We start from the raw sequence: 25,157 nt of genomic DNA, 5'->3' as shown, positions 1-25,157 counted from the left end.
GGGGGGCTCTGCGGAGCCTTAAACCCCTACCTGCTCCAGTGACAGATCAAACACGCCTGTCGGGTTACGTGGGAACGAGCAGTGCCCCAGAACCCTTTAGCTGCCGTCCCAGTTGGGTTGCCTTCATTCTGTCTTATTGTCGTGCGGTGTATTCATACTTCTGCAGCGCGCTGTTGATTACCCCCCGTGGTGGTAATGTACCGCCCGCTTCTGTTAGGCTGTCGACGTGCGCACGTCTGACAGCAGCTACGCGGAACAAAGCCATCGATTGATTGATTTGATTCGGCGTTTCGGGCTGAGTTACTCCGGGCCTCAGAACTGGGTAGTGCTGCTCTCGTGGAAGGACTGCGATGTTTGTCTCGTGCCTCCAGCTCATCAATAAAGGGCCCGGATAAAGAATTGGGGGTGGGGGGGTTTTAGTAGTTGGAGGCATTTGCATAGTGTGAAGGGAGGGTGTTTTTCAATCCACAATCGCTGTGTCTGCGCTACAAAAAAAGCTGATGTTGATTCAACTCAAACTGAGTTAAGTCCAATATAGAAAGAATGCACACTGTCAGAGTAAAATCTGCACTTTCAAAGTTAATTTGTGATGTTGTGATGCTCCTACTATACAGTCATCTCACTGTGGAACGTTTAGCCCTTTGAATGGCACATTTTCCAGAATGTTCTTTTCAGAATTCTCAGTCTAGAACTCCAGCGCTTTCAAACACTGTACGCAGTGGTGATTGTGACATCAGCATTAGTGTGTTCAGTTGATAATGTTCTAATCATATATCTGTGACCTCACACCGTTGAAGGAGGGTCACAGTCTTCTGCTCACAAATATGACGGACATTAAACAGCTTTCTGCCATAACTAAAATATATTGTGGAGAGGGAGGGAAGACGGATAAAAAGACAAAACTATAAAAATGTGACCTATAAAAATATGACCTTGGATACTTTGTAAGAAAAGCTCTTTATAAATAAAGTTCTCATTCCCGGTACGTTGTTGCGGGACTGTGTCGAGTTGGAGGGTATGTAACTTGGTGGGGTGGGGTCAGGCCGTATTCTGAGTTAATGTTAAACACACGGGGGCTTTGTGCAGCTATCTGCCGAAATGACTCTGAGCTCGGCTTTCCGCAGGCCGCGGGGAGCCCGATCAGTCAGAATTACCCGGCGTGTCAGGTCAGCTCTGATAAGACCGGCCGTAATGGAGCTAATAGACATTCCCTCTCCTCCGTCGGAGAGCGCCGGTGTTATCACTTCCTCATTCTGACAGTCCCAAAATGGAGCGGGCGTGCGCCAAACCCAAACCGGCCCCGGCCCCCTCCTCCCAACCCCCCAAATTTACACTCTCTCTTTCAGAGATAGAACCGGGTCAAATTGCCTTGGTTTCAAATACTTTTCTGCGCTCAATTGATCTCGCGTGCTGCGACTGAGCCAGCCGAAGGGGACCAGGAGGCAGGGTCTGTGCGTTCTCAGAGTATGTCATAGGTTCCAGTACTCAGAGATGCTCAGTGAAGTGCAGAAAAGTATTTTGAATCCAAAACAGCTCTGTGTTTGACCCGGGACTGTTTCAGACCAGAGCTGGGTGTTCCTCATTTCCTCATTTTTATCACAAAGCGATGTACAGTTGATTAGACTAAGCAGGGGCCAATCCCCCCTGGAGCAATGCGGGGTTAAGGGCCTTGGACACAGAAGTGTTTTAGCGGACGGTGTTTGGACACAGAAGTGTTTTAGCGGACGGTGTTTGGACACAGAAGCGTTTTAGCGGACGGTGTTTGGACACAGAAGTGTTTTAGCGGACGGTGTTTGGACACAGAAGCGTTTTAGCGGACGGTGTTTGGACACAGAAGCGTTTTAGCGGACGGTGTTTGGACACAGAAGCGTTTTAGCGGACGATGTTTGGACACAGAAGCGTTTTAGCGGACGGTGTTTGGACACAGAAGCGTTTTAGCGGACGGTGTTTGGACACAGAAGTGTTTTAGCGGACGGTGTTTGGACACAGAAGCGTTTTAGCGGACGGTGTTTGGACACAGAAGTGTTTTAGCGGACGGTGTTTGGACACAGAAGCGTTTTAGCGGACGGTGTTTGGACACAGAAGCGTTTTAGCGGACGGTGTTTGGACACAGAAGCGTTTTAGCGGACGGTGTTTGGACACAGAAGCGTTTTAGCGGACGGTGTTTGGACACAGAAGCGTTTTAGCGGACGGTGTTTGGACACAGAGTGTTTTAGCGGACGGTGTTTGGACACAGAAGCGTTTTAGCGGACGGTGTTTGGACACAGAAGCGTTTTAGCGGACGGTGTTTGGACACAGAAGCGTTTTAGCGGACAGTGTCTGGACACAGAAGCCCTGACCAATCAATGACCGCAGCCCTGATACTAACCAGTTCGTTTCCTTTGATCTTGAAACGGCTCACCCCAGCCACAGCGCCTCAGAGTACCGCGTCTCTCTCCCTCTCTTTTTTCATATTCGTTTATTTTCTTTCACTCTTCCCTTCATCATTTTTCTCTCGTTTTTCTTCCATTGGCGTCAGCTCTGGATTTCATGGGACCGGCATGGGTGCACTATCACAATATAGCCGCCATCTTCTCCCATTGTTTTTAGAGAGGATATTGTCTGTGTTTTATCTCCGATGCCTTACCCCTGCCTCTCTTTGTCTCTCTTTGCCCCAACAGTTAGAACAGATCCAGAAACACACGTGGTACATGTGAGTATTTCTACACCCCCCCCCCCCCCCCTCTCCTGTGTCTGGGGATGATTAATCGCAGTAGGGGGGTGGGGGGGTGGGGTGGGGGGGTGCACTGGCTTTGTTTTTGCAGTTTTTTGCTGTGGATGGGTAGGGGGTGGGGTGGAGTGAGAGAGAAACATTTTGTGTATTTTCAATAGGCTGTCATATGTGTCTGAGACAAACAAGCTTCTTCAGGATCATCTGTACTGAAAAATCCTAACTTGTTCTTATCCACATTGGTTCAGACATGTTTGCTGAATGTGAAACGTTGACTTGTGCTGCTGTTCTGGGCGTGATTGTGTGCCGTTGCTGTTTGGTCCTCCCACCAGCGGGGGCAAGAACGAGCCGGAGCCGGAGCAGCCGGTGCCCAGGAAGGTGGCGATCCGCACGCTGCCCGCGGCCGAGGACATCGACCCGGACGTGCTGGAGAGCATGCACTCGCTCGGCTGCTTCAGAGACAAGAACAAACTGATGAAGGACCTGCTGTCGGAGGAGTGAGTGACAGGGGGGCGTGGCCTGGGTGGAGCGGGCGGGGCCAGGGTGGGGCTGGGTGGAGCTTAGCTGGAGCTGGGCGGGGCTTGGGTGAGCCGGGGCGGGGCTTGTGTGAACCGGGGCGGGGCTTGTGTGAAGCCAGGCATGGCTTGTTTGGAACTGGACAGGTGTTGGGTGGAGCTGGGCTGGACTTCGGTGGTGTTAGATGGGGCTTGGGTGAACCGGGTCACGGCTTGTGTGAAGCCGGGCGTGGCTTGTGTGTTACTGGGCGTGGCTTGTTTGGAACTCAGGAGGCCAGGAAAGGGGGGGGGGGGGGGGTAAAGCTGAAATAAAATCAGTGTTCATCGAAGCATTTAAGACAATTCCTCAAAAGCCTGCTCAAAAATAATGTGTTCTGTATTAGTACCCTCACTGGCAGCAGACAAACGGCAATAAAAAAAGGGATGAATCAGAAAATTCCCTCACTCTCGATATCATCACTCCAAACCAAGTGCTGGATGTCTGTTCTTACCCTGGAGCGAGAATGTTCCTGCCACTGTTTGTATCGGGAGAGGGCTTTGCGTTCGGAGAACCGGTTTGTGAGTTTGTTAGTTCTGTTCTGCTTGCCTCGGTCCCTGCAGCCCTGTAGCCGGGCGCCGAGGAGCAGGCTCTGGAACCGGACCGGCCTCTCCCAGGAGTGCCCGTATATCATCTCAAAAGTAGCCCAATTACCCACCGCTCTGTATCTGTGACTGCAGCGGCCGCCCGCTGATGGATGGCGCGTGAGTTCCCCTCCCGAAGCGCCTGAGCGCCGCTCGTTCCGGCTCTCCGTCCCGGGGCTTGTGTTAAGCGTGCTTAACGCGGTTTGGGAGAATAACCTCGCCGAGTCTTCCCTCCTCGCTGGCTGCTCGAGCGTAGCTACGGCGGACTCGTTAAGCCCTCTCTCTCTCTCTTTCTCTCTCTCTCTCTTTCTCTCTCTCTCTCCGCTCGACGTTTTTCAATCTGCCGGCGTGGCTGGAGTCCAGTCCACCCCCGTGTCTGGAGCGTAGTGGTTAAGGTGCATGGCTGGGGCACGCGAGGTCGGTGGTTCGATCCCCGACGTAGCCACAATAAGATCCGCACAGCCGTTGGGCCCTTGAGCAAGGCCCTTAACCCTGCACTGCTCCAGGGGAGGATTGTCTCCTGCTTAGTCTAATCAACTGTACGTCGCTCTGGATAAGAGCGTCTGCCAAATGCCAATAATGTAATGTAATGTAATGTAATGAGTCCAGTCCACCACCGGGTCGGGTCATCGGGCAGAACCGCACTGGGACCGACTGCACCACACTACGTCCACACACACGTTCCTACACCCCAGCATGACCACTCCGCTCTGCCAGCTCTGGTCACCTTGTGGTCCCCTCGTTACGAGCAGCAGGTGGTCGAGCTGCTCATTCACACACCTGTTCTGGTTCCTCAGTGGTGGAATGACCGGCCTATCGTGGTCAGCACAGTAGAATCCCTCCCGTTATTTGGACACAGACTGAAAAGACACCTTTTCAGACTGGACCTTAGTCCTCCCTTCTGATTTATCCTCCCCATTTCCCTCTTCTATACCCTAAAAAAAGAAATAAAATCTTTCACTGTTGTTTAGGTTTATGACTGGGCTTCATGCAAGTGTTTTGCTATTCATTAATTTGATGCTTGAACTTGAATTTATGCGCTTGCAAGTCTCTTTGGATTAAAAGTAGCTGCTAAACTAAAATGACTAAAATGTAAAAATGAGGCTGCTCTTCTTCCCAGCTTTTCTCTCTCTCTCTCTCTCCCTCTCCCTCTCTCTCTCTCTCAACCGCTACAATGAGCTATTATTGTAAATGTTTATTATTGTACTGAGAATCTGGGTTACAGGAAATTAACTGAAATGCAATTCATGAAAATGTTCTGTGTGTAATTTTCAATTCATAAACCTAATTTCAGTGTAATTCATGGATTAACTGAATTTGAGTGGAATTAGTCCCAGCTCCTCTGAGTTTCCTGTGCCATACGTGGTTATCGTATGTTCAGATGGTATTAGTTTCTTCATACGGCTGAAGCTTTGTGTGGGAGGATGACATTGGCAAAGCCATTTCCTCTGACGGTGTGCTGTGTGCTGTGTGTCTGTCCGTTCTCCTGACCCCAGAGACAATCAGGAGAAGATGATCTACTTCCTTCTGCTGGATCGCAAGGAGAGGTATCCCAGCCAGGAGGACCAGAACCTCCCACCTCGAAACGAAATAGGTACGGAAAAAAAATGACTGGAAGGACTCCTATAAAAGGAACAGGAAGTGACTCGTAGGGAGGGGAAAACAATAGGAAGGGTGTCCTTCAAACTAAACAGGAAGGGGTCTTGCAAAGAAACAGTAAGTGATCCTTTGCAGGTGGTCCTTCAAGAAAACAGGTCGAGGTCTAACCAAGAAAAAGGAAGTTGTCCTATTAAATAAACAGGAACTGGCCCATAGAAAATGTTGAGGTCCTTTCATGAGAAATCACTTTTAAAGGAAAACATAGCTGGTCCACTAAGGATCACAAGAAGTGGCTCAGTTAAGGGGTTTTTGAGGCTCGTTTAGAGAAACACTCGACAGGGTTTGTTCTTTCCTGAACTTTTTTTTTTCCCCTCCCAGGCTCTCTGTTCTCTTATGGCGGGCGTGATTCACGCGCAAAAAGGTCCTGCTACTGGAGGAGCTCTGTAGTGCTCCCGGAGACCCGAGGGCAGAGAGTGCCCAGTAATGGAGTTTAGAGAAAACATCTCAATGTCCGGCAGTCCGTCTCCGAGTAGCGCTCTAAACGTCATCTTGATCGATTCGCCCCCCCTGAAGGGTGACGGTTTAGAGAAGTCGCCCGTTTAAAGATCAGCCTCGTACAAACGCTCAGAACCCCCCACCCCCCCCCAAGAGGCCGCAGGTCTGTTAATTGAACCCCGGCCACTCACTTTGCTGATAAATCATTTGATTGCGCTCGCAGTCTTGAGCGTGAGAGAGACTGTATCAACAGCTCCCTGGGTGCCTCTTCTACAGAACCGTAGAGAATTTCTCTAGAGCCAGTGGTCATCAAATCACAGTCCTCATGGGCTGAGAAGTGTTGGTGTTCCACACTCCCTGTAACCTGGGAGTCAGGCGTGAAGACTGTCTGGCCAATCAGTCGTAGCAATTGTTCAGTTAATTACCCAGGAGAGGAGGAGTTAACTCTAGACTCCTTGAAAGTGCGGCCTGTAGCGTAGTGGTTAAGGCACATGACTGGGACCCGCAAGGTCGGTGGTTCGATCCCCGGTGTAGCCACAATAAGATCCGCACAGCCGTTGGGCCCTTGAGCAAAGCCCTTAACCCTGCATTGCTTGATTGTCTCCTGCTTAGTCTAATCAACTGTACATTGCTTTGGATTATGCCGTTAATGTAATGTAATGGATATATGAGTCAAAACCAAACCCCCCCCGGATTGATCTTGCCCTTTCCCACAGACCCCCCCAGGAAGCGAGTGGACTCTCCCATGCTGAACAGACACGGGAAGAGGAGACCGGAGAGGAAGTCCATGGAGGTTCTGAGCGTGACGGACGGCGGATCTCCGGTGCCGGCGAGGCGGGCCATCGACATGGCACAGCACGGGCAGAGGTACGGACCGCCGGGCCCACGATCCACACGACCCCAAACGACCCAAACGACCCGCATATACCCGTCTGCACCCACCCCTTAGCACAAACAGGCTCACCTGCACCTGTGGTTCAGTTCACAGGACACACAGGACAGGGGGGGTTACAGCACCCCTCCCCTCCCCCACTCACACACTGGAGTTCATAGCCCCAGTGTGAGAGCTACAGAGCTAGGGCATACCTCTGTATCTATGCTCCATCCACTGTCGGTGGTGGGAGGTTGACTTCTCGGTGTGTTATAGCAGCTCTACTCCACTCCCGGTCTGCAGTGGCTGCTCCTGCCATGCACTACGCCGCCTGATTTCCCTCATTATTTCACCACTTTCAGGAAGCAGTGGTGACTGCTGAGCTGGAAACCGACGGGGCGGAAAACGTGTCCGTAAACTGATCATTGGTCTCAGTCCATTTTCAGTCGTTTCCCTTAGGTGACAGTAAAGCAATTAATTCCCAAAATAGTCGATAACATCAGATGTAGCCAGTTCTCCTGAATGAGGCTATTAGGTGCTTAAAAAAAAAAAAAGATTTTTATTTCCAATGCAAAATTGTGTGCATTTTATCAACATTATTTAAAATTATGGATGTTCTCTGTTCTGAAAGCACGCTGAGTATTCATGACAAAGATGCAATGTGCTTGTTTTGTAATTTAATGGATTGAAGCACCAGACTTCTAGTCTTTATTGAAGGCTGCGTGGTTATCCGAGTGGGTGTCTTTTTTTTGCTGCATGTATTTTCAGATGGATTTTCCTGAATTGATTTTATCTCCCTAACATGACGTGACAGAAGAAGCTGTGTGATTTATCTGCCAATGGATTACTCAGATTATTGGCAGTAGCACACTTGTGAATCAATGAAAACGGGTTGAGTCCAATGATCAAGGGAAGCTTCCTGCCCACCAACCACCACTGTCAGGAAGTAAGCTCATTGGTCAAATCTGGTGGTGTAGTCCATGGTTGGAGCAAATACTAAAGCGGGACCGGGAGTTGAGTAGCCCTGATATTTCTCTGACGTGGGCTGAAGTGAACAGGGTTAAGACCAACTACCCTGTATCCCCCCCCCCCCAACCCCCCCCCTCTTTCCCTTCAAATCCTTAAACACTGCCCCCTTTGCTCAATCTGGAATTAGAGTTGTGTCTCATCTGATAATGATTAAATCCAGGGTTCTGTCTATTGGTTAAATCCAGATAATGGTGAAATCCAGAGGTCTGTGTGTCTGGATTGTTAGGGCTGTTTTGATCCTGAATCTTGTGGCTACTTTGCTTCCTCAATAGGTGATTTTATTGTACATATGGTTGCATGTGACCTAGAAACAGCTGCTTGTTCAAGAAGCAGTCTACACGTCCTCCTGAAGGAGAGAAGTCCTCTACAGTATGTTTGACAGTAATTTAGTCTGAAAGTGTAAACTGATTGTAAAATTTTGAGGGATGTTCTGAGGTCAAGCTCTACATATCTAACCCCCATTGTTTTCTCTCGTGCCCATTGTCAGTCTGATCCGGAAACCTGATCTGTCATTGCCATCTTTTGTTGAGTTTTCACCTTTTTTTATTCTCATACTTTGAGCACCAGTAATAGATTCCAGTGTTGGAATATTGTGGTAGATCTGAAAGCATAAAATAATGACAGAACTAGGTTTATCTGTCCAAGTTATAATCTTGTGATTTTCCTTTTTGGCTTCACGGTGAATGGACCTAAGTTCAGTATGGGCTGCACTACTGTAATTGTCCCGGTATGCCCCAATATCCGGAAAACCGGGAAAAACCAGAAAACCGAGGCTAGGACAGCTTCCCGGAGCGTTTTGGCACGTGGGTAGAGGCGGAGGGTGCATTCGTGACTGTGTCCCCTCTCACTTTGTCTCCCGCTGTAGTAAGACTGTGTTCAGTAAAAGCTTGGATATCACTGAGGCCAATCGCAGCAGAGAAGAAAGGTATTCGCTCCTTTTCCTCTCCTCGTCCCCCTCTCCGTGTGTGTGGCTCAGAGATGCAGTGCGGCTTTTCCCGACGGACCGACGCCGGAGGCGCGGGGATCCGGCTTTGGTTCCGCCGGTCGGAAAACGGATCGCTCAGGAACGCGAGAAAAACGCGAGCTACGTCAGCTCGAAGGTTCAGGGGCGGGAGGCGGGGCGCGTGTTTTCCCTTTGATGAAAAATGCAAAACAACGGCTCGTTTAAATTCACCCGGGTTTTCACGCCGGTTATTATTATTTTTTAAACCCCACGGCCTGCGGTTGGTGGAGCCGTTAGTGAGGTGTTCTTTAGTGCCTCTCTCCTCGACCCCCGTCTCCAACCCCTCCTCTCTCTCGCCGGCGTTCTTCCCCTTTCCCATGATGCACCTCTCTCTCCCACGCCTCCCTGTCGCACAGTGGCCAGGTGCAGCTGAGTTCCCCCTGATGTCAATTTCATTTCCATGGGAATTTTTCTCATATTTCATATTGTAGCATGGGGATTTTCTAGGTAGCACTGCTGCCTCACAGCAAGGAGGTCCTGGGTTCGAATCCCCGTCGGCCGGGGCCTCTCTGTGCGGAGTTTGCATGTTCTCCCCGTGTCTGCGTGGGTTTCCTCCGGGTACTCCGGTTTCCTCCCACAGTCCAAAGACATGCAGATTAGGCTGATTGGAGAGTCTAAATTGTCCATAGGTATGAGTGTGTGAGTGAATGGTGTGTGTGCCCTGCGATGGACTGGCGACCTGTCCAGGGTGTATTCCTGCCTTTCGCCCAATGTATGCTGGGATAGGCTCCAGCCCCCCTGCGACCCTGTTCAGGATAAGCAGGTTAAGATAATGGATGGATGGATGGATTTTCTATCCAGCTTCGGTCAGTTGTCCTAAGATTATGAAAGCAAGAAATGTTCCCCCTCTTCCTGTGAGAGAGAGGGATTGGACCGGAACCAGGGGCTTATTGTCGCTTTTGAAAACTACGGAGCGGCTCGCGATTGGACCGCGTGTAATGCACAAAGTCATTAAGGAGATTTCACAGGCCCATCTGAAGATTAAAACTGATTATATGCAAAGAAAGAGGATGATGGGAATTAAGCACCAAGATGAACACTAACTTTTTGACTGTGCGTAGTTTTTTCTTTGTCCTGGCACATTACTTTCTTAAGTCAGCAGATATTTAAACTGCGCAGAAACACAAGCAAACCCAAATGAATTATTATTTTTTAATTCCGTTTTCACACCAGCTCTCAACACAAACCACATGTAGTTTATTTCTAGAAGATTAAGATTAAATAAGGTCGTCCATAAGAGCGTTGAAAATTGTGAGGGAGACATTTTGGAAAAGCCTCATTGCATCTTTGTCATGTGACCGTGTGACATCACAATTCCCCAGCCCTGTGTTTCTGTGTTTTTCCCCGTCTTCCTCACTGTTCTGTTGTGTGCCTTGTTTTGCGTTCACAGTCTTCCTCACTCTTGTGTTGTGTGCCTTGTTTTGCATTCACACTCTTCCTCACTCTTGTGTTGTGTGCCTTGTTTTGAGTTCTGCATTAAAGGCCCTGGTTTGGGTTTTTGTTTTGAGTTCTGCATTAAATGCCCTGGTTTGGGTTTTTGTTGACCTCTGCCCCTAGTCCCCAGTCCCTTCTCAGATGGGACAGCTTTGCTGCTGTAGGAGTTTAGAGGTTCTGTCGTACGAGAAGGGCTTTGGCAGGTTTTAGGGTTATCTTGTAGAGATGGGCACCCCCTTTCCCACTTCCCTTATTCTCCTTCTTCCCCGGGGTGTGCGGCTCTTTGTTTGCCTTTATTTTGTGGATGTGGCATTTTTCTTTGTGTGTGTGTGTCTGTGTGTGTGTGTGTGTGTGTGTGTGTGTGTGTGTATGTGGGAGACGGGGAGAAAGTGAAAATGTGTGTAATTGTATGTTTGAGGGTGTCTGAATGATAGATTGTGTTTGTATGTGTGATTTATGTGTTCATATGTGCGTTTGAGAAACCCCAGTGAAAGAGAACGAGATGTTTGTGCAAGAATGTGTGTGTGTGTGTGTGTGTCTGTGCGTGTGTGCGAGAGAGAGAGAGAGGGAGGGAGAGAGAGGAAGAGGGAGGGGGAGAGGGAGGGAGGGAGGGAGGGAGGGAGGGAGGGGGAGGGGGAGGGAGAGGGACTGGGATCAACCAGTTAACCTCACCTGTGATACTGAGTTCAGAATTTGAGAATTTACAGTGGGAGATAACAGTGTTTTGGTCTTAAAAATCAAACAATTTTTGGACAGAATTAACCTCTCTACTAACATTTTGATGGTAGAAATGGCTGCAGTTTATGGAAGTTTGGTTTATGTAGTTTGTCTCGTTTCATATTACCCCGATATATTCTGCTGAAGAATTCTACAAAGCGTGAATAATGCGGAGGATTTAGAGTTCTGTTTCCTTTTGTTAGGAGGATCCGGTGTTAAGTAGAATAAAAAATGTCTGGATTTTCTTAAGCTGAAGCATCTATGTACGTGTAATATATTTAAGTGTGATTTACTGCTTCACTTCTCCCTTTTAACAAAAAGCAGTACATCTACGGGCAATTAAACTTTAAACCTCATTAAAACGGCCGGTTCCCGGAGCCCAGCAGAGCGTGTCTGGAGTAGGGGGGAGCGGGAGAGCGGGAGAGGGGGAGAGGCGGAGAGGCGGAGGTAAAGACAGACACATCCGAGGTTAATGAAACAGAAATGAGAAATGAAAAAGCTCCGCAATTTTATCAATTTCGTTTTGTTTTGGTGAGGCGTTGGGGGGGAGGGGGGGGCGGTATCAATATAGGGTGCGGTGATGCGTTTGCCGTTTCCCTGCCGCTAAACAAACTCATTAGTAATCTGCCCCGTGCGTGAGCTTGTGGATTGTGTGCTGGACCAGTACTGAGTGTGTGCGGTTAAACTGGGGGGGAGGGGTGTGTGTGTTTGGGGAAACTGGGCCTTTTGAGATCACCCCAGAAAAGCTTCTGCGCCTCCCTCACCCAGAGCCCCCAAACTTCATCCACACCCCCCCCCCCACCCTGAGAGCTCCATGTTTTTATATATTTTAACCCCCCTGTTTTCGTCTGTTGGGTTTTGTTTGGTGTGACTCCGCACACCCCCCTCCCTCCCTCCCCCCCCCCCAGTGCTCCGCCAGGCTAACAGAGGGCTTTGCAGGCACCTCCAACACCGCCATTAGTTCCGGGAGAGAGGGGGGCCGCTGCTCCAGAACTGTCTGGTGGGAACCGGAGCGTACTGAATCATCCTGCAGCTTCTCAGGGACACAAAAGGGGTCCCAAAAAAAAACATAACCCTCGCCGGCTACGCCACCCACGTCGCGTATGCAAATTAAACGCTTCCCCGGGCTCTTCCACCCCTCACCTGCGGTCCTGGGGTGCCGTATCACGGGCCCCGGGGCCCCCCCCCCCGAACCGGCTGTCTCCCGCTCGGAAGCTGAATGAGGCCAGGCCCCTGAATCCGCAGTCTGAGAACTCTGCGTCCATCAGTGGAGTTTCCCCTTTGAAGACGCCATCTGTCCGCACTCCTTTCCCTCAGTCTAATCTTGGGAGTGCAGAGAAAAAAAAAAAAAAAAAGAGAGAGAAAGTCATTTAAAAGGCAGGGCCTGTGTGCCCCCCGGGGCTGAGCTGATTCTGTCTGAGCAAACAGCCTCACCCCACCCCACCCCACCCCGCCCTCCACCTCTTTCACGTACTCCTCTATCCTTTCGGACGCAAGATCCCTACGTCAGCCATTGACATCAGCGCTTATGAAGGAGTTATACGCTGTAGCTCTCATGTTGAAATTACCATGTCAGACGTTGTAAGAGAATTCTACAAAGCAGGAATAATAAGGAGGATTTAGAGTTCTGTTTCCTTTTGTTCGGAGGATCCAGTGTTAAGTAGAATAAAAAATGTCTGTATTTTCTTAAGCTGAAGAATCTATGTAAATGTGTGTGTGTGTGTGTGTGTGTGTCAGTCAGTCAGTGAGTGTGTGTGTGTGTGTGTGTGTGTGTGTCAGTGTGTGTGTGTATGTGTCAGTCAGTGAGTGTGTGTGTGTGTGTGTGTGTGTGTGTGTCAGTGTGTGTCTATGCCTGTGTGTATCAGTGAGTGTGTGTGTGTGTGTGTGTGTGTGTGTGTGTGTGTGTGTCAGTCAGTCAGTCAGTGAGTGTGTGTGTGTGTGTGTCAGTGTGTGTGTGTATGTGTCAGTCAGTGAGTGTGTGTGTGTGTGTGTGTGTGTCAGTCAGTGAGTGTGTGTGTGTGTGTCAGTGTGTGCCTATGCCTGTGTGTGTCAGTGAGTGTGTGTGTCAGTGAGCGTGCTGCTCTCTGCCTGCCTCACACTGCTGCTCCTGCCCCCTCCCCCCCAGGTCTCGGTCCATCAGCGGAGCCTCCTCTGGCCTCTCCACCAGCCCCCTGAGCAGCCCACGGGTAAGTCCCCCCCCCTGCACCGCCCTGCTGCTACGCCCCCTACTGGCCGCACTGCCCGCGACACGTCCTCACCGTATTCCTTTTCATGTCAACGGCACGCCTAGCGATGCCCACCACACTGTGCCAGCCGCCGAAGCCTGGATGTGCTACATCACGTCACATCACATCACAGTCATTTAGCTGACGCTTTTTAGCGACTTACAGTTGATTAGACTACGCAGGGGCTAATCCTCCCCCCCCCCCCTGGAGCAGTGTGGGGTTAAGGGCCCAACAGCTGCGCTGATCTTACTGTGATCTACCTTGGTGCTTGAACCACCATCCTAGCAGGTCCCAGTCAAGCCCCTGAGCCACGAGGCTACAGGCCCTACCATCACTCTGTTTGTCCTTATGAAGGGTAAACGCACTCAGCACACCACACAGTTACGCCCTGCACCTCCACACGAGCTGCCGGAGGCCACTGGAGCGGGCCCGGCACCTTGCTCAAGGTCCCTGTTTTCCGTGAGTACACCTGGGTGCGTTTACAGCGCTGTCGTCCGGGCAATAAAACCTGCAACCTTCAGGCTGCGCCTCCAGGTCACTGGTGTTTACTCTACTGTATAACACGGCCCGCCACACTTCACATAAAAGTGCAATTACAGGCCGGCAGCTTCCTGACCGCGCGGAGCTGGCTCTCACCTCCGTTCGGTTTCTACCGTCTGAGTTTAAAGCTGAATAAAACACAGGGAGTCTGAGGAATCGAGGCCAGCTGTTCTCCAACAATTCAACAATTTCGAATTTTTAAGTGGAAATATAGGTTTCTTTATGAACTTTTGTTTCATTATACTCAGCGTTTCCATTTTCTTTTTTTTTCTTTTTTACAAGAGTAGGTGACCTGAAGTAAACCGATAAAATAAAACTATATAAAGTTCTGCCGTTTGTTCTCCTTCTCTTCAATCTGTCTTAACACGTTAAGATCCTGCGTTCATCCTGGTTCAGTACGATTTGTAGGATCACAGAAATCCGCCGTCGCTGGTGTTGACGGACAGAAGCCGAGAGCGTAAAGTGAGAGTCTAAACTGAGAGTGTGAAGTTTGCGCTTTAAAGGCCGCTTTCCAGCGGGCGGTTCCTGTCTGCTCTCAGTGGCCTGAGACCGGAAAATCCTGCTTAGCTAGCGCTGCGTAACATCCTGCTTTTCAGATTAACACAGGGCCTCGCCCGGTGGTCACAGCTGGCTTCTCTGAGCGGGCTTACCCACCGCAAATCTGCCTTCCTCTCCTCTCCCTGTCTCCCACTGTAAAAAACGCACATAAAATTAAAACGACATCGAAACTAATCCTGCCGCAGTTCCCACATCTGTAGGGGTTATGATTATAAAGTCCACTGTTTTAGTGCCAGAGAGTTTGTTGTTCGAGGTTTTGTAAGTTTTTTTGTTCACTGTTTTCACACATCTTATGTGTCCTCCAGTGCAGTATGCTGATGCTGTTTTTTTTAGTTTGTGTTATTTTTATTTAAATACTCATTAACTACCCAGAACATACACGGCTAAAAGTGTTTCAACGGTGGCGAAATCTAAAGTGGTAACACAGTGGTAGTCCCAAGGGTGATCAGCCTGAAACGAGACACGGGGGGAGGGGCGTTTCCCATGATCCTCTCTGAGAGCGTGCAGTCTGACCATAAGAAGGGATGCCCACCATACCAGTGTCCTTTGCTCCGCCCCCCCACCATCTCCATGGTCCAATCAGCAGCCTCGTTCTTGCCGCCCTGACGCTTCCTGACACTGTCCTGCTTGCTTGGTCCCTGCCAGCAGTTTGTTGTGTTTTTTTTTTTTTAATAAAAAATGAAGCCAGGTCTTTATTTTTATTTTTCGCTGTTGTTCTGGTTCTCGTTGTTGTTGTTTTTATCTGGGTTATTTGCTTTCGAATGCTTTCGCTGTTGTTTATTTTCCTTCACTTTTTTGGCTTTGCCGTGGTCTTGTTACCTTTCTCCGCTGAATGAGCTAACCGCATGTTTTTCTTTTTTGTTTTCCTCCTTTCTTTTCTGCACTCCCACGCACACCGCTCACGGTCTGCGCCTCCACTCATCCCTCATCCCTCCATCCCTCTGTCTCTCCATCTCCGGGTGTCTGTGCGCTCCTCCCTCTCTCGCGCTGCCTCGCGGGGCGGGGCCTGGCTTTGCTGTTTCCGCCATTCGATATGGATATGGATATGGATATGGATATGGATATGGATATGGATATGGATATGTGTGTGTGTGTTACGACACCTGCACTGCCCCCTGCTCGACCCTGACCAACACCCCCCTATCCCACCTATTGATGGTGCATGCCCCCCTCCCACACACACTCACACACATACACACACTCATACCCTCACACACACTCTCTCACACACGCTCTCACACACATACACACACTCATACCCCCTCACACACACACACACTCTCTCTCTCTCTCTCTCTCTCTCTCTCTCTCTCTCTCTCTCCCTCACACACACACACACACACACACACTCTCTGTCACACACACATGCGCACACACACACACACTCTCACACACTCATACCCTCTCACACACACACACACACTCGCTCTCTCTCACATGTGCGCACACACACACACACCCACTCTCTCTCACACACACACACACACACACACACACTCTGTCTCACACACATACAATCTCTCTCTCTCACACACACACACACACGCACACACTCTCTCTCTCACACATGCATGTACACTCACGCACACCCACTCTCTCTCACTCACACACACACTCACACACACACACACTCTCTCACACACACACACACACTCACACACACTCTCTCCCACACACACACACACACACACACACTCTGTCTCACACACACCCACTCTCTCTCACACACACACACACACACACACACACATACCCACTCTCTCACACACACACACACACACACACACACTCTGTCTCACACACACACACACACACACACACAGCCCGTCAGGCGGTTCTTCATCCCCCCCCAGTCCCCCGACCTCTCCTGGTCCCCCAACTCGAGCCCCTCCCACTCCCCGGAGCCCCGCCCCAATAGGACGGGCGCGGTCACGCCCACGCCAAACTCCTTCCAGCCAAAGACGGGGACCCTCCACGCCAACCCAAAGACGCAGACCCTCCCAGCCAAGCCCAAAGTCGCAGATAAGCCCCTCCAGTCGACCCGGTCCAACCCCCTCCCCAACACGGCCGTTAACCTCTCCCCCGCCAAACTGGAGTCCTCGCCCGCGCGCCACCTGCAGCGGAACTCTCCCTCGGTGCCCAGCAGTCCCCAGGTGCGCCGGCCGCCGCTGCCCGTCCCGGCCCAGCTGTGCGCCGTGGTGCCCCTCTCCCCCATCCGGCTGGGCCGCTTCCACCCGGGGCCCGGCAGTGACCACGGCCCCAAATCTATCCCCGTCATACAGGTGACCCCCCACCCCTCCCCCCGGGGGAGCCCCCTCCCCACCCCGAAGGGCACGCCCGTGCACACGCCCAAGGAGAGCCCGGCGGGCACGCCCACCCCCACGCCGCCCCCCAGCCCCTCCATCGGGGGCCTGCCCTGGAGGACGCGCCTCAACTCCATCAAGAACAGCTTCCTGGGGTCCCCGCGCTTCCACCGCAGGAAACTGCAAGGTACTCTGGGGAGGACTCACCCCCAGCTATCCGCACCCCAAACCCCGCTACCCCAGACCAGGGGACCAGCTCCACGGCTGCGTCCAGAACCGCATACTACTCAGACTGCAAATCATACTCAATTTCAGGCTGATTTTCGTTTAAACTTGAGTATGAGTAGTATGAGTAGTATAAATAGTATGCTGAATATGCGATTCTGGACGCAGCCTGCCTCTCTTACTGTCGGTGGTGATATGGCCGCACATGGTAATGTGGTTCTGTTCCCTCTCAGTTCATTCGGTGAGGGAGCGAGGTTCAATCCATTATTGGAAATGAACCTCGCGGAACTTTATGGAAATATTTCGGCGCGTCCCCTAAAGACAAACCGAGGCGCTCCTCCATTGGCCACGTTTAACGGGGCGCCTTTATTCCGCGGCACATTCCGATGAGCAATTATAGGGAGCGGACACACTTCCTCTGGGCCTTCATCGCAAAGTGAAAGACACAAGAAAAGAAAACTCGACAGTCTATGAACTCGGGGGCGATGGTAATTATCAACTGGAAAGGAAAGTTTGAGGATGAACTTTTAGTTGGCTTGAGAAAAAAAATAAAAAAGCCAGGGTTGAAATATTCACATTAGCTTGCAAGAATTATAACCAACAGAAAACTTACTGGTGTTACTTTGGGCGAAGCTTGCACTGATGCTGCTAACGTGGAATAAGAAGGAATATTAACAACAGTACGTTGGCTTCTTCAGGTGCCCTTAATTAGTGTATGTGTGTGTGTGTGTGTGTGTGTGTGTGTGTGTGTGTAGCGTCTTACAATAGGCCATATAAATACTAGAGTTATTTCTGAGTTATGGGCGGCACGGTGGTGCAGTCTTGCCAGTCCTGGGTTTGAATCCCGGTCTGGTCTGTTTGGAGTGTGTGAGTGAGTGAATGGTGTGTGTGTGTGTGTAAGCGAGTGAATGAATGGTGTGTGTGTGTGTGTGTGTGTGTGTGTGTGTGTGTGTGTGAGTGTGTGAGTGAGTGTGTGAGTGAGTGTGTGAGTGTGTGAGTGTGTGAGTGAGTGAGTGAGTGAGTGAGTGAGTGAGTGAGTGAGTGAGTGAGTGAGTGAGTGAGTGAGTGAGTGTCTGTGTGTGTGTGTGAGTGAGTGAGTGAGTGTCTGTGTGAGTGAGTGAGTGTCTGTGTGTGTGTGCCCTGTGATGGATTGGTAACCTGTCCAGGGTGCTTGGATAGGCCCCAGCACCCTGTGACCCTGACCAGGAATAAGCGGGTTACATAACGAATGGGTGGATGGATGGATGGATTGAGTTATTGATAAAGCAGTGCAGGGGAAACTATTGCAAGGACCTCATTAGTAATGCATATTTATAAACCCCACCTTGATTCCCGAATCGACTGAATTGAGTTGGATTCAACCCCAGATCCGATTGAATTGTTTCAGTACACACATAAAAACGTCAGCACCGGCGCCGGGCTAGAGGTGAATCGTAAAACAGGAAATAAATAAAATGGTCCTCACAAAGTTTAATGCTCCCAGGTGAAATGTCTTGGCTGGAGCACAGAGATGACCTCTTGACCTGGAAATGATTTGTCCGCCTGGGGGCTTATGTACTTGAAAGCAAAGAGAAATGTGCCTTTTTCTTTTACTTTTACTTTTATGGCATACACGCATCCCGATCAGGTAGCCTTTCTGTGTGTACAGGTTCGACAGATCTTTCTTTCTATCTGGCTGGACGTACAAAATACAAAATTTAACTAAACAAACACAAAAAAAGAAAAAGAAAAAGGCATTAAAGTGATTAAACTTATTTTAAGCTGAGAATATGTGCATCCTGTACACTGGACACTGTACATTCTGAACTGAACTTTGTTTCTGGAGGAAGTGTGGCAATGAGTGCTTTAATCTGACACCTTTGACCTCTGACCTCTGACCTCTGACCCCTGCAGTCCCCACGCAAGAGGAGATGTCCAGCCTCACCCCCGAGTCTTCCCCCGAGTGAGTTAACCCTCTTGCTTCCTCTACTGTCTTTTTAGCGTGCTGATATCTATTTCAGAGCCGCTGGAACTGAACCTAAAATGACTGCGAATACAGCATACTTTGAAATCTCTCTGGTCAATGTGTAGTCCAGTGACGGAGTGTTGCAGAACGTTTGTAAATGTTCTATCGTCACCCAACGCAGACTGTGGCAGGTGTCCTTGGCAGAAACATACAAATGCACTTGAGACGCACTTGAGAGTGTGAGCCCCCCAAACTTCACCGCATCCAGCCGCACTGCACGTCTCCGGTCACCGCGATGGTCTGTCGCCGTGCCAATAAAACTGGCCTTTAACGGTGGGAGGGGCCAAATACTGGCTGACTGGAATGCTCTTAACTGAACATTCTAAAGCTGATGTCACAATCACTGCTGGTGACTGTGAGCGGTGGAGTTCTAGAATACTGATTTAGAGTTTAGAAGAAGATGAAAGAAGTAAAAACACTTGTAAAAATGCTAAAGGGTTAAATATATTACGTGCGCAGGGCTCTGTACTGTCGACCCACGTGCCTGTGCGTTTACCGCGCTCTCTCTCCCCTCATCGTTCTCCGTGTCCTGTTAGAACATCTGCCTTTGGTGGAACAACAGCTCTCTGCTGGCTAAGGGTGTTGTCAGGGATCGGGCGTTTATGAATATTTCAGTGTTTTACTTCTGGGTCCGTTCTCTGGGGCCCTGTTTCAAAAGCCAAGGCCTTGTCTCACAGTGGAAGAGACAAAAAAAATAACATTTTTATCTTGCTTTTTTTTTTTTGGAATGGCCTGTAAATCTGTTCCATTGCTGCTTTTCATCAGAGCGCTATGCTACCGATACTACTGCTATGATGGCTTCTTCTTCTTCTTCTTCTTCTTCTTCTTCTTCTTCTTCTTCTTCTTTCTCTTCTACTATTCCTTATACGACTACTAATATGAATGCTGCTACTCTTACTAATACGACTACAAATATTACTACTACTACTGCTACTGTTACGATCACAACAACTACTAATACTACTAATTATTCCTGTATTTAGACAAACGTCATTGAGATCAAGATCTCTTTTTCAAGAGCATCAGATACAGCCAAAGATATATCTCAAACACACTTTACCCATAACATCAAGCACAAACAGAAAAGTAAAAAAAAAATTTTTTACGGATCAAAGGGACCTCAGTAACCTGAGCCTGTTCAAGCCTTCAGATCATCTCCATTTTATTTGTGCAGTGCTTTTTTGCAGAGACACTGTCACGTGTCATATTTTAGCAGTCTTCTACCCCTGTCCCGAGCTAATCCCGTTTCCATCTGCTGTGGGACCTTAGGTGCCCGTCTTCCCGCATCTACCCTCAAATAACCTGTTAGACCTTGAAATCGCAGTTAAATTAGCAACATGTGATTACGCACTTGCATTTGATTTTGTGTGTTCCGACTTGGACTTGTATAACTTGTACGCTTGTCTGTGTGTTGTATGTTCTCGGTTCAACTGACGGTCGGGAGAGGGAGGTTTAAACCCTGTAGCGTTTTTATAGCTACTTGAAATTCAGAAGCGCTAATCATTTGTCCTTCTCTTCTCCTTCTCTGGGACAGACTTGCCAAAAAATCCTGGTTTGGTAATTTTATCAACTTGGAGAAGGAGGAGCAGATCTTCGTGGTCATCAAGGACAAGCCACTGAGCTCCATCAAAGCGGACATCGTCCACGCCTTCCTCTCGGTGAGTGTCCGCGGCGTTCCTCCGCTCCGTCGTGGGCTGAAATCACAGCCGGGGGGGGGGGGGGGGGGGGGGGCTTCTTTACTGCGCGTATTGAGCGGCGTTCTCACGCACGTTATCTGATTTGGGGAGCGCTGGAATCGCGGCTAACGCGCTGATTGGCTTCGCCCCCAAAGGTTGGGCGTGTTAGCGAGCGCGTGCTAATACGCCTGTGATTCATATAACAATTCAGTAAAGCGCGCTGGTCTTCGTTACCCTTTCCCCATTTTCCGTGGGTCTGCTTGCATTCTTTCTGGGTCAATAGCGAAAAAATCAACACAGAGCAGCGGCCATTAGCATATAGATGTGCTGCCGTGAGTGCGGTTCGCTGAAGGGCCCTGTGGCCAGCAGCGATGCGAGCATGAGCAGAATTAACCCTGTGAACCTGCTTCAGCCAGTCGGGGAAAAAGTAGTTTCCCTGACTGGGAAGTTTATTTTTAGTCTTTTTAGTTAACTCCCTGCTTTGACTCATTGGGTCTTGGGTATCTCGGGTGTCTTGAGACTCTTTGAGTTGGTAGGTCGGTCAGGTATATATATACGAGGGAGACAACTCCACAGGAAGTGATGTCACGTGTGGCTGAGTCATGTAATTGGCTGATTCAGAGGGCGCTGCCGTCTGGCCTCTGTCTGCAACGCGGGGCGATTTCGGGGGCCCCGCCGTACCCTACGGATCATCACGAGGACAAGCGGGAGCGGAGCGAGTGATTAGGCGCGTGATGTCACCTCCCCGGGGACCCCGGGATGCCAGACCCCGTGTTTCTCAGCGCACTTGAAGTTCATCTGGAGTGACCTGTCGGCGCTGGAATGCGTGGCTGCGTTCCGAAGCCCTTTAAACACTCTGTGCTTCCGCGGCTGCCTAATGGCTCGCTGTTGAATTAGGCGGAGGGTCATTAATTAGCGCAGACTCTTTGTGTCTCGGGCGCTCGCGCGCTCTGCGGCGGTGGAAGGCGTCCCTTTGAAGAGCTCGGTCTCATTGATGTCGGCAGACGGAGGCCCTCTTCATCTCTCCCGTCTCCGTTTCTGGAAGTTAATTGGACGATTGGGGCGAAGGAAACGCGTTCCTTCCTCTGTAGACGGGTTCGTTTTCCCGGGGGCTTCCACGTCGTGGAGTGACCTTACCCGGGTCCTGTGGGAAGCAGAAACTGATTCCGGTGTTTTAAATAAAGGTTCAAAAGTTTTTTAGTCTTATCATTTGATCTCCCCCCTGCTAAAGCTCTACCCGACTGGTTATGGTGTTTGGACTGTTGTACATACTGTACTGTTGCATGGGCGTAAAGACTGCTGTACGGTCGTATCTGTGGGTATCCTGCGATGCAGTGGCAATGTTATACAATTGACAAATCATTGTTGTAACATTGCGAGAACATTTTTTCATGTTCGATGGGTTAAGGTTAATGTACGCTAATCAGTGCAATGCAAAGCCGCTGTAATCTGAATGGTCACGCAGTGCTGGGCGTGTGTGTGTCTGTGTGTGTGTGTATATGTGTGTGTGTGTGTACACACTCAGTGAGGGGTGATGTTGAAGACGAGCTAAAACAGAAGTCAGAGCTGCATGAGCTTCCACGATATGTCATATTTTAAACAAATCTTTCCGGGTAATTTCTGAAGGGCAGGGAGTGGATTTGTTTGACATTGTTAAAAAACGAAGAGCAGCAGGGTGATATCGTGAGGGGGAGCGGTAAGAATGCACATCATAGCATGAAAGGATGTTGATTGCAGGGGACCGGATAGTTGACGGACTTACTTGATCGACCCTGTCGGTTCCATTCTATTTCGATTCACGCCCCCTGGTACGCGATGACATCACAGCCCGTACGGTGAGTTTTTGATTCGTGCTCTCCCGCCCTTCCCCCCCCCCGCACAGATCCCCAGCCTCAGTCACAGCGTGATCTCGCAGACCAGTTTCCGGGCGGAGTACAAGTCCACCGCGGGACCCACGGTGTTCCAGAAGCCCGTGAAGTTCCAGGTGGACATCACCTACACGGAGAGCACCGCCGCCCAGAAGGAGAACGGGATCTACTCCGTCACCTTCACTCTGCTCTCGGGTAACCGTGGCAACCGGGGAGAACCTCACACCCCACCCCCCCCTTCCTCCTCTCTCCCTCTCCCCCTCTCCCTCTCCAACCCCACCTCCCGGGCTCAGCCAATCACGGCGCTGGAGGGATGGAATAAAAGAGAGCGGGAGAGAGAGAGAGATATGAGAACAGGAGAAAGGATATCCTCAGTCTATATAAAGGCCCTGGCTGCGGGAGCCTTTTGAAAGGGCGTCGGGGGAAGAGGGCACTTTTCTGTGGTAATCACAGGGCATTTTAAACCTGCTGGGCTTCAAATGTCAATATAGAGCGGACACTATGCTGCAGGTGTCTGTCCAGAGAGCCTATTTCTATCTCTCTTTCTCCCTCTCTCTCTCTCTCTCTCTCTCTCTCTCTCTCTCCACACCCTTCCAGGATTTACCTGTGCTGTTATTGTGCTCTCTTTCTCTCTCCCTCCCTCCCTCCCTCTCTCTCTCTCCCTCCCTCCCTCTCCCTCTCTCTCCCTCTCTCTTTCTCCCTTTCTCTCCGCCCTTCCAGGATTTACCTGTGCTGTTATTGTGCTCTCTCTCTCTCCCTCTCTCCCTCCTTCTCTCTCTCTCTCTCTCTCTCTCTCTCTTTCTCCCTTTCTCTCCGCCCTTCCAAGATTAACCTGTGGTGTTAGTGCACTCTCTCTCTCCCTCCCTCTCTCTATCTCTCTCTTCCTCCCTCCCTCTCCCCCTCTTTTCCTCTATCATCACAGAGACTGTGCCGTCAAAGAGCTCATTTGCAGCTCAGAAACAGAAAACTATTCCGGTGGCTGTTGCTGTAGTGCATTTCATCAAGGTCCAATTATGCTTCATGAGGCCATTAAATAAGGGGAAAAAAACACCAGGAAAAAAAAAAACTCATTAAATCATTGTATTTCTGTTTGGCCCAATGGTTTCCACCGTGTTGTTTATCAGATACTCGAGTGCCTTTCATTGTGATGTTGTGTTTTATTCTATGTTAAATAGTCTCCCGCTTTGGGAATTATCAGTGAATCAGAGAAACTGTGTCAATGCAATTTGCCATTTTACTGCACCTTTTCAAGTTAGAAGTCAGCCTCCGTAGTTCAGAATCTATTAAATGCACATTTAATGTATTCAGCTTTGTAAGAGCTTGAAATATTATGTCACTGCGTTGGAACTGGTGTTATTTAAACAAGTTATATAGTACAGTCCTTAGCCTGCAGTCACTGCTGCTGTGGTTAGTTTGAACACGCAAACATCCAAAACAGTGTTGTCATGATAGTGTTGTGTTCTTACTCTGGTGCATCCTTAAACTGTGTCACCTGTGATCACACGCAGCTAGCAGGGCGGCCTGTAGTGTCATGGTTAGGGTACATGACTAGGACCCCGCAAGGTCGCTGGTTCGATCCCTGGTGTAGCCACAATAAGATCCGCGCAGCCGTTGGGCCCTTGAGCAAGGCCCTTAACCCTGCATTGCTCCAGGGAAGGATTGTATCCTGCTTAGTCTAATGAACTGTATGTCGCTCTGGATAAGAGCGTCTGCCAAATGCCATTAATCTAATGTAATTTAGTCCACCAGTTGACCAGCCTGTATGGACCTAGTCCAGCAGTGGACTGCCAGCTTACTCTACCAGCTTAACCAGCTTTGTCCAGCGAAAGACCAGTTTTGACCAGCTAGAAGTGTTGAAAAGCATCATGTTTAAAGCAGTGTAGAATGGCAGCGGGTGTTAAGTGATTTTCAGTGTAGAATGGCAGCGGGTGTTAAGTGATTTTCAGTGCAGAATGGCAGCGGGTGATGTTGAGTTATGTTGAGTTATGTTGAGTTATGTTGAGTGGTGTTGAGTGGTGTTGAGTGGTGTTGAGTGGTGTTGTGATGTTGAGTGGTGTTGAGTGGTGTTGAGTGGTATTGAGTGATGTTGAGTGATGTTGAGTGATGTTCAGTGATGTTCAGTGATGTTGAGTGGTGTTGAGTGGTGTTGAGTGATGTTGAGTGGTGTTCAGTGGTGTTGAGTGGTGTTCAGTGGTGTTGAGTGATGTTGAGTGATGTTGAGTGATGTTGAGTGGTGTTGAGTGGTGTTGAGTGGTGTTGAGTGGTGTTGAGTGATGTTGAGTGATGTTGAGTGGTGTTGAGTGATGTTGAGTGATGTTGAGTGGTGTTGAGTGGTGTTGAGTGGTGTTGAGTGATGTTGAGTGATGTTGAGTGGTGTTGAGTGGTGTTGAGTGGAGTTGAGTGGAGTTGAGTGGTGTTGAGTGGTGTTGAGTGGTGTTGAGTGGTGTTGAGTGATGTTGAGTGATGTTGAGTGTCTGCGCTCCCGTTGCAGGCCCCAGTCGGCGCTTTAAGCGGGTGGTGGAGACGATCCAGGCGCAGTTGTTAAGCACACACGACCAGCCCGGGGTCCAGCAGCTGTCCGGTGAGTACCCTCAGCCCCTGCTGCCCTAAAACCACAACCCCCCCGCCCCCACCCCCCCCTGCTTCCTGACACCGCATTCTCCGCATGCATGCGCCACTCCTCCCCCATGGCACAGCAACGCACCTCAACGCACTGCACCCCAACGCACCCCAACGCACCCCAACGCACCCCAACGCACCCCA

At 50.0% G+C, this 25,157-nt stretch overlaps 1 protein-coding gene across 1 annotated transcript in view; it reads left to right on the top strand.

The window, feature by feature from the left end:
• LOC133111304 (serine/threonine-protein kinase BRSK2-like) overlaps positions 1-25,157 on the top strand; it is a 247,753-nt gene that overhangs the window by 210,794 nt on the left and 11,802 nt on the right. Inside the window, exons 9-18 of the mRNA XM_061221509.1 lie at positions 2,661-2,692; positions 3,043-3,207; positions 5,343-5,440; positions 6,657-6,807; positions 13,120-13,180; positions 16,141-16,807; positions 18,739-18,787; positions 20,385-20,508; positions 22,409-22,589; positions 24,886-24,975. Coding sequence (XP_061077493.1) covers positions 2,661-2,692; positions 3,043-3,207; positions 5,343-5,440; positions 6,657-6,807; positions 13,120-13,180; positions 16,141-16,807; positions 18,739-18,787; positions 20,385-20,508; positions 22,409-22,589; positions 24,886-24,975 — 1,618 coding nt within the window. The remainder of the gene's footprint in view (positions 1-2,660; positions 2,693-3,042; positions 3,208-5,342; positions 5,441-6,656; positions 6,808-13,119; positions 13,181-16,140; positions 16,808-18,738; positions 18,788-20,384; positions 20,509-22,408; positions 22,590-24,885; positions 24,976-25,157) is intronic.

Source organism: Conger conger, chromosome 15 (assembly GCF_963514075.1).
Source record: "Conger conger chromosome 15, fConCon1.1, whole genome shotgun sequence".
Lineage (NCBI taxonomy): Eukaryota > Metazoa > Chordata > Actinopteri > Anguilliformes > Congridae > Conger > Conger conger.
This window is presented reverse-complemented; position numbering and strand designations above follow the sequence as displayed.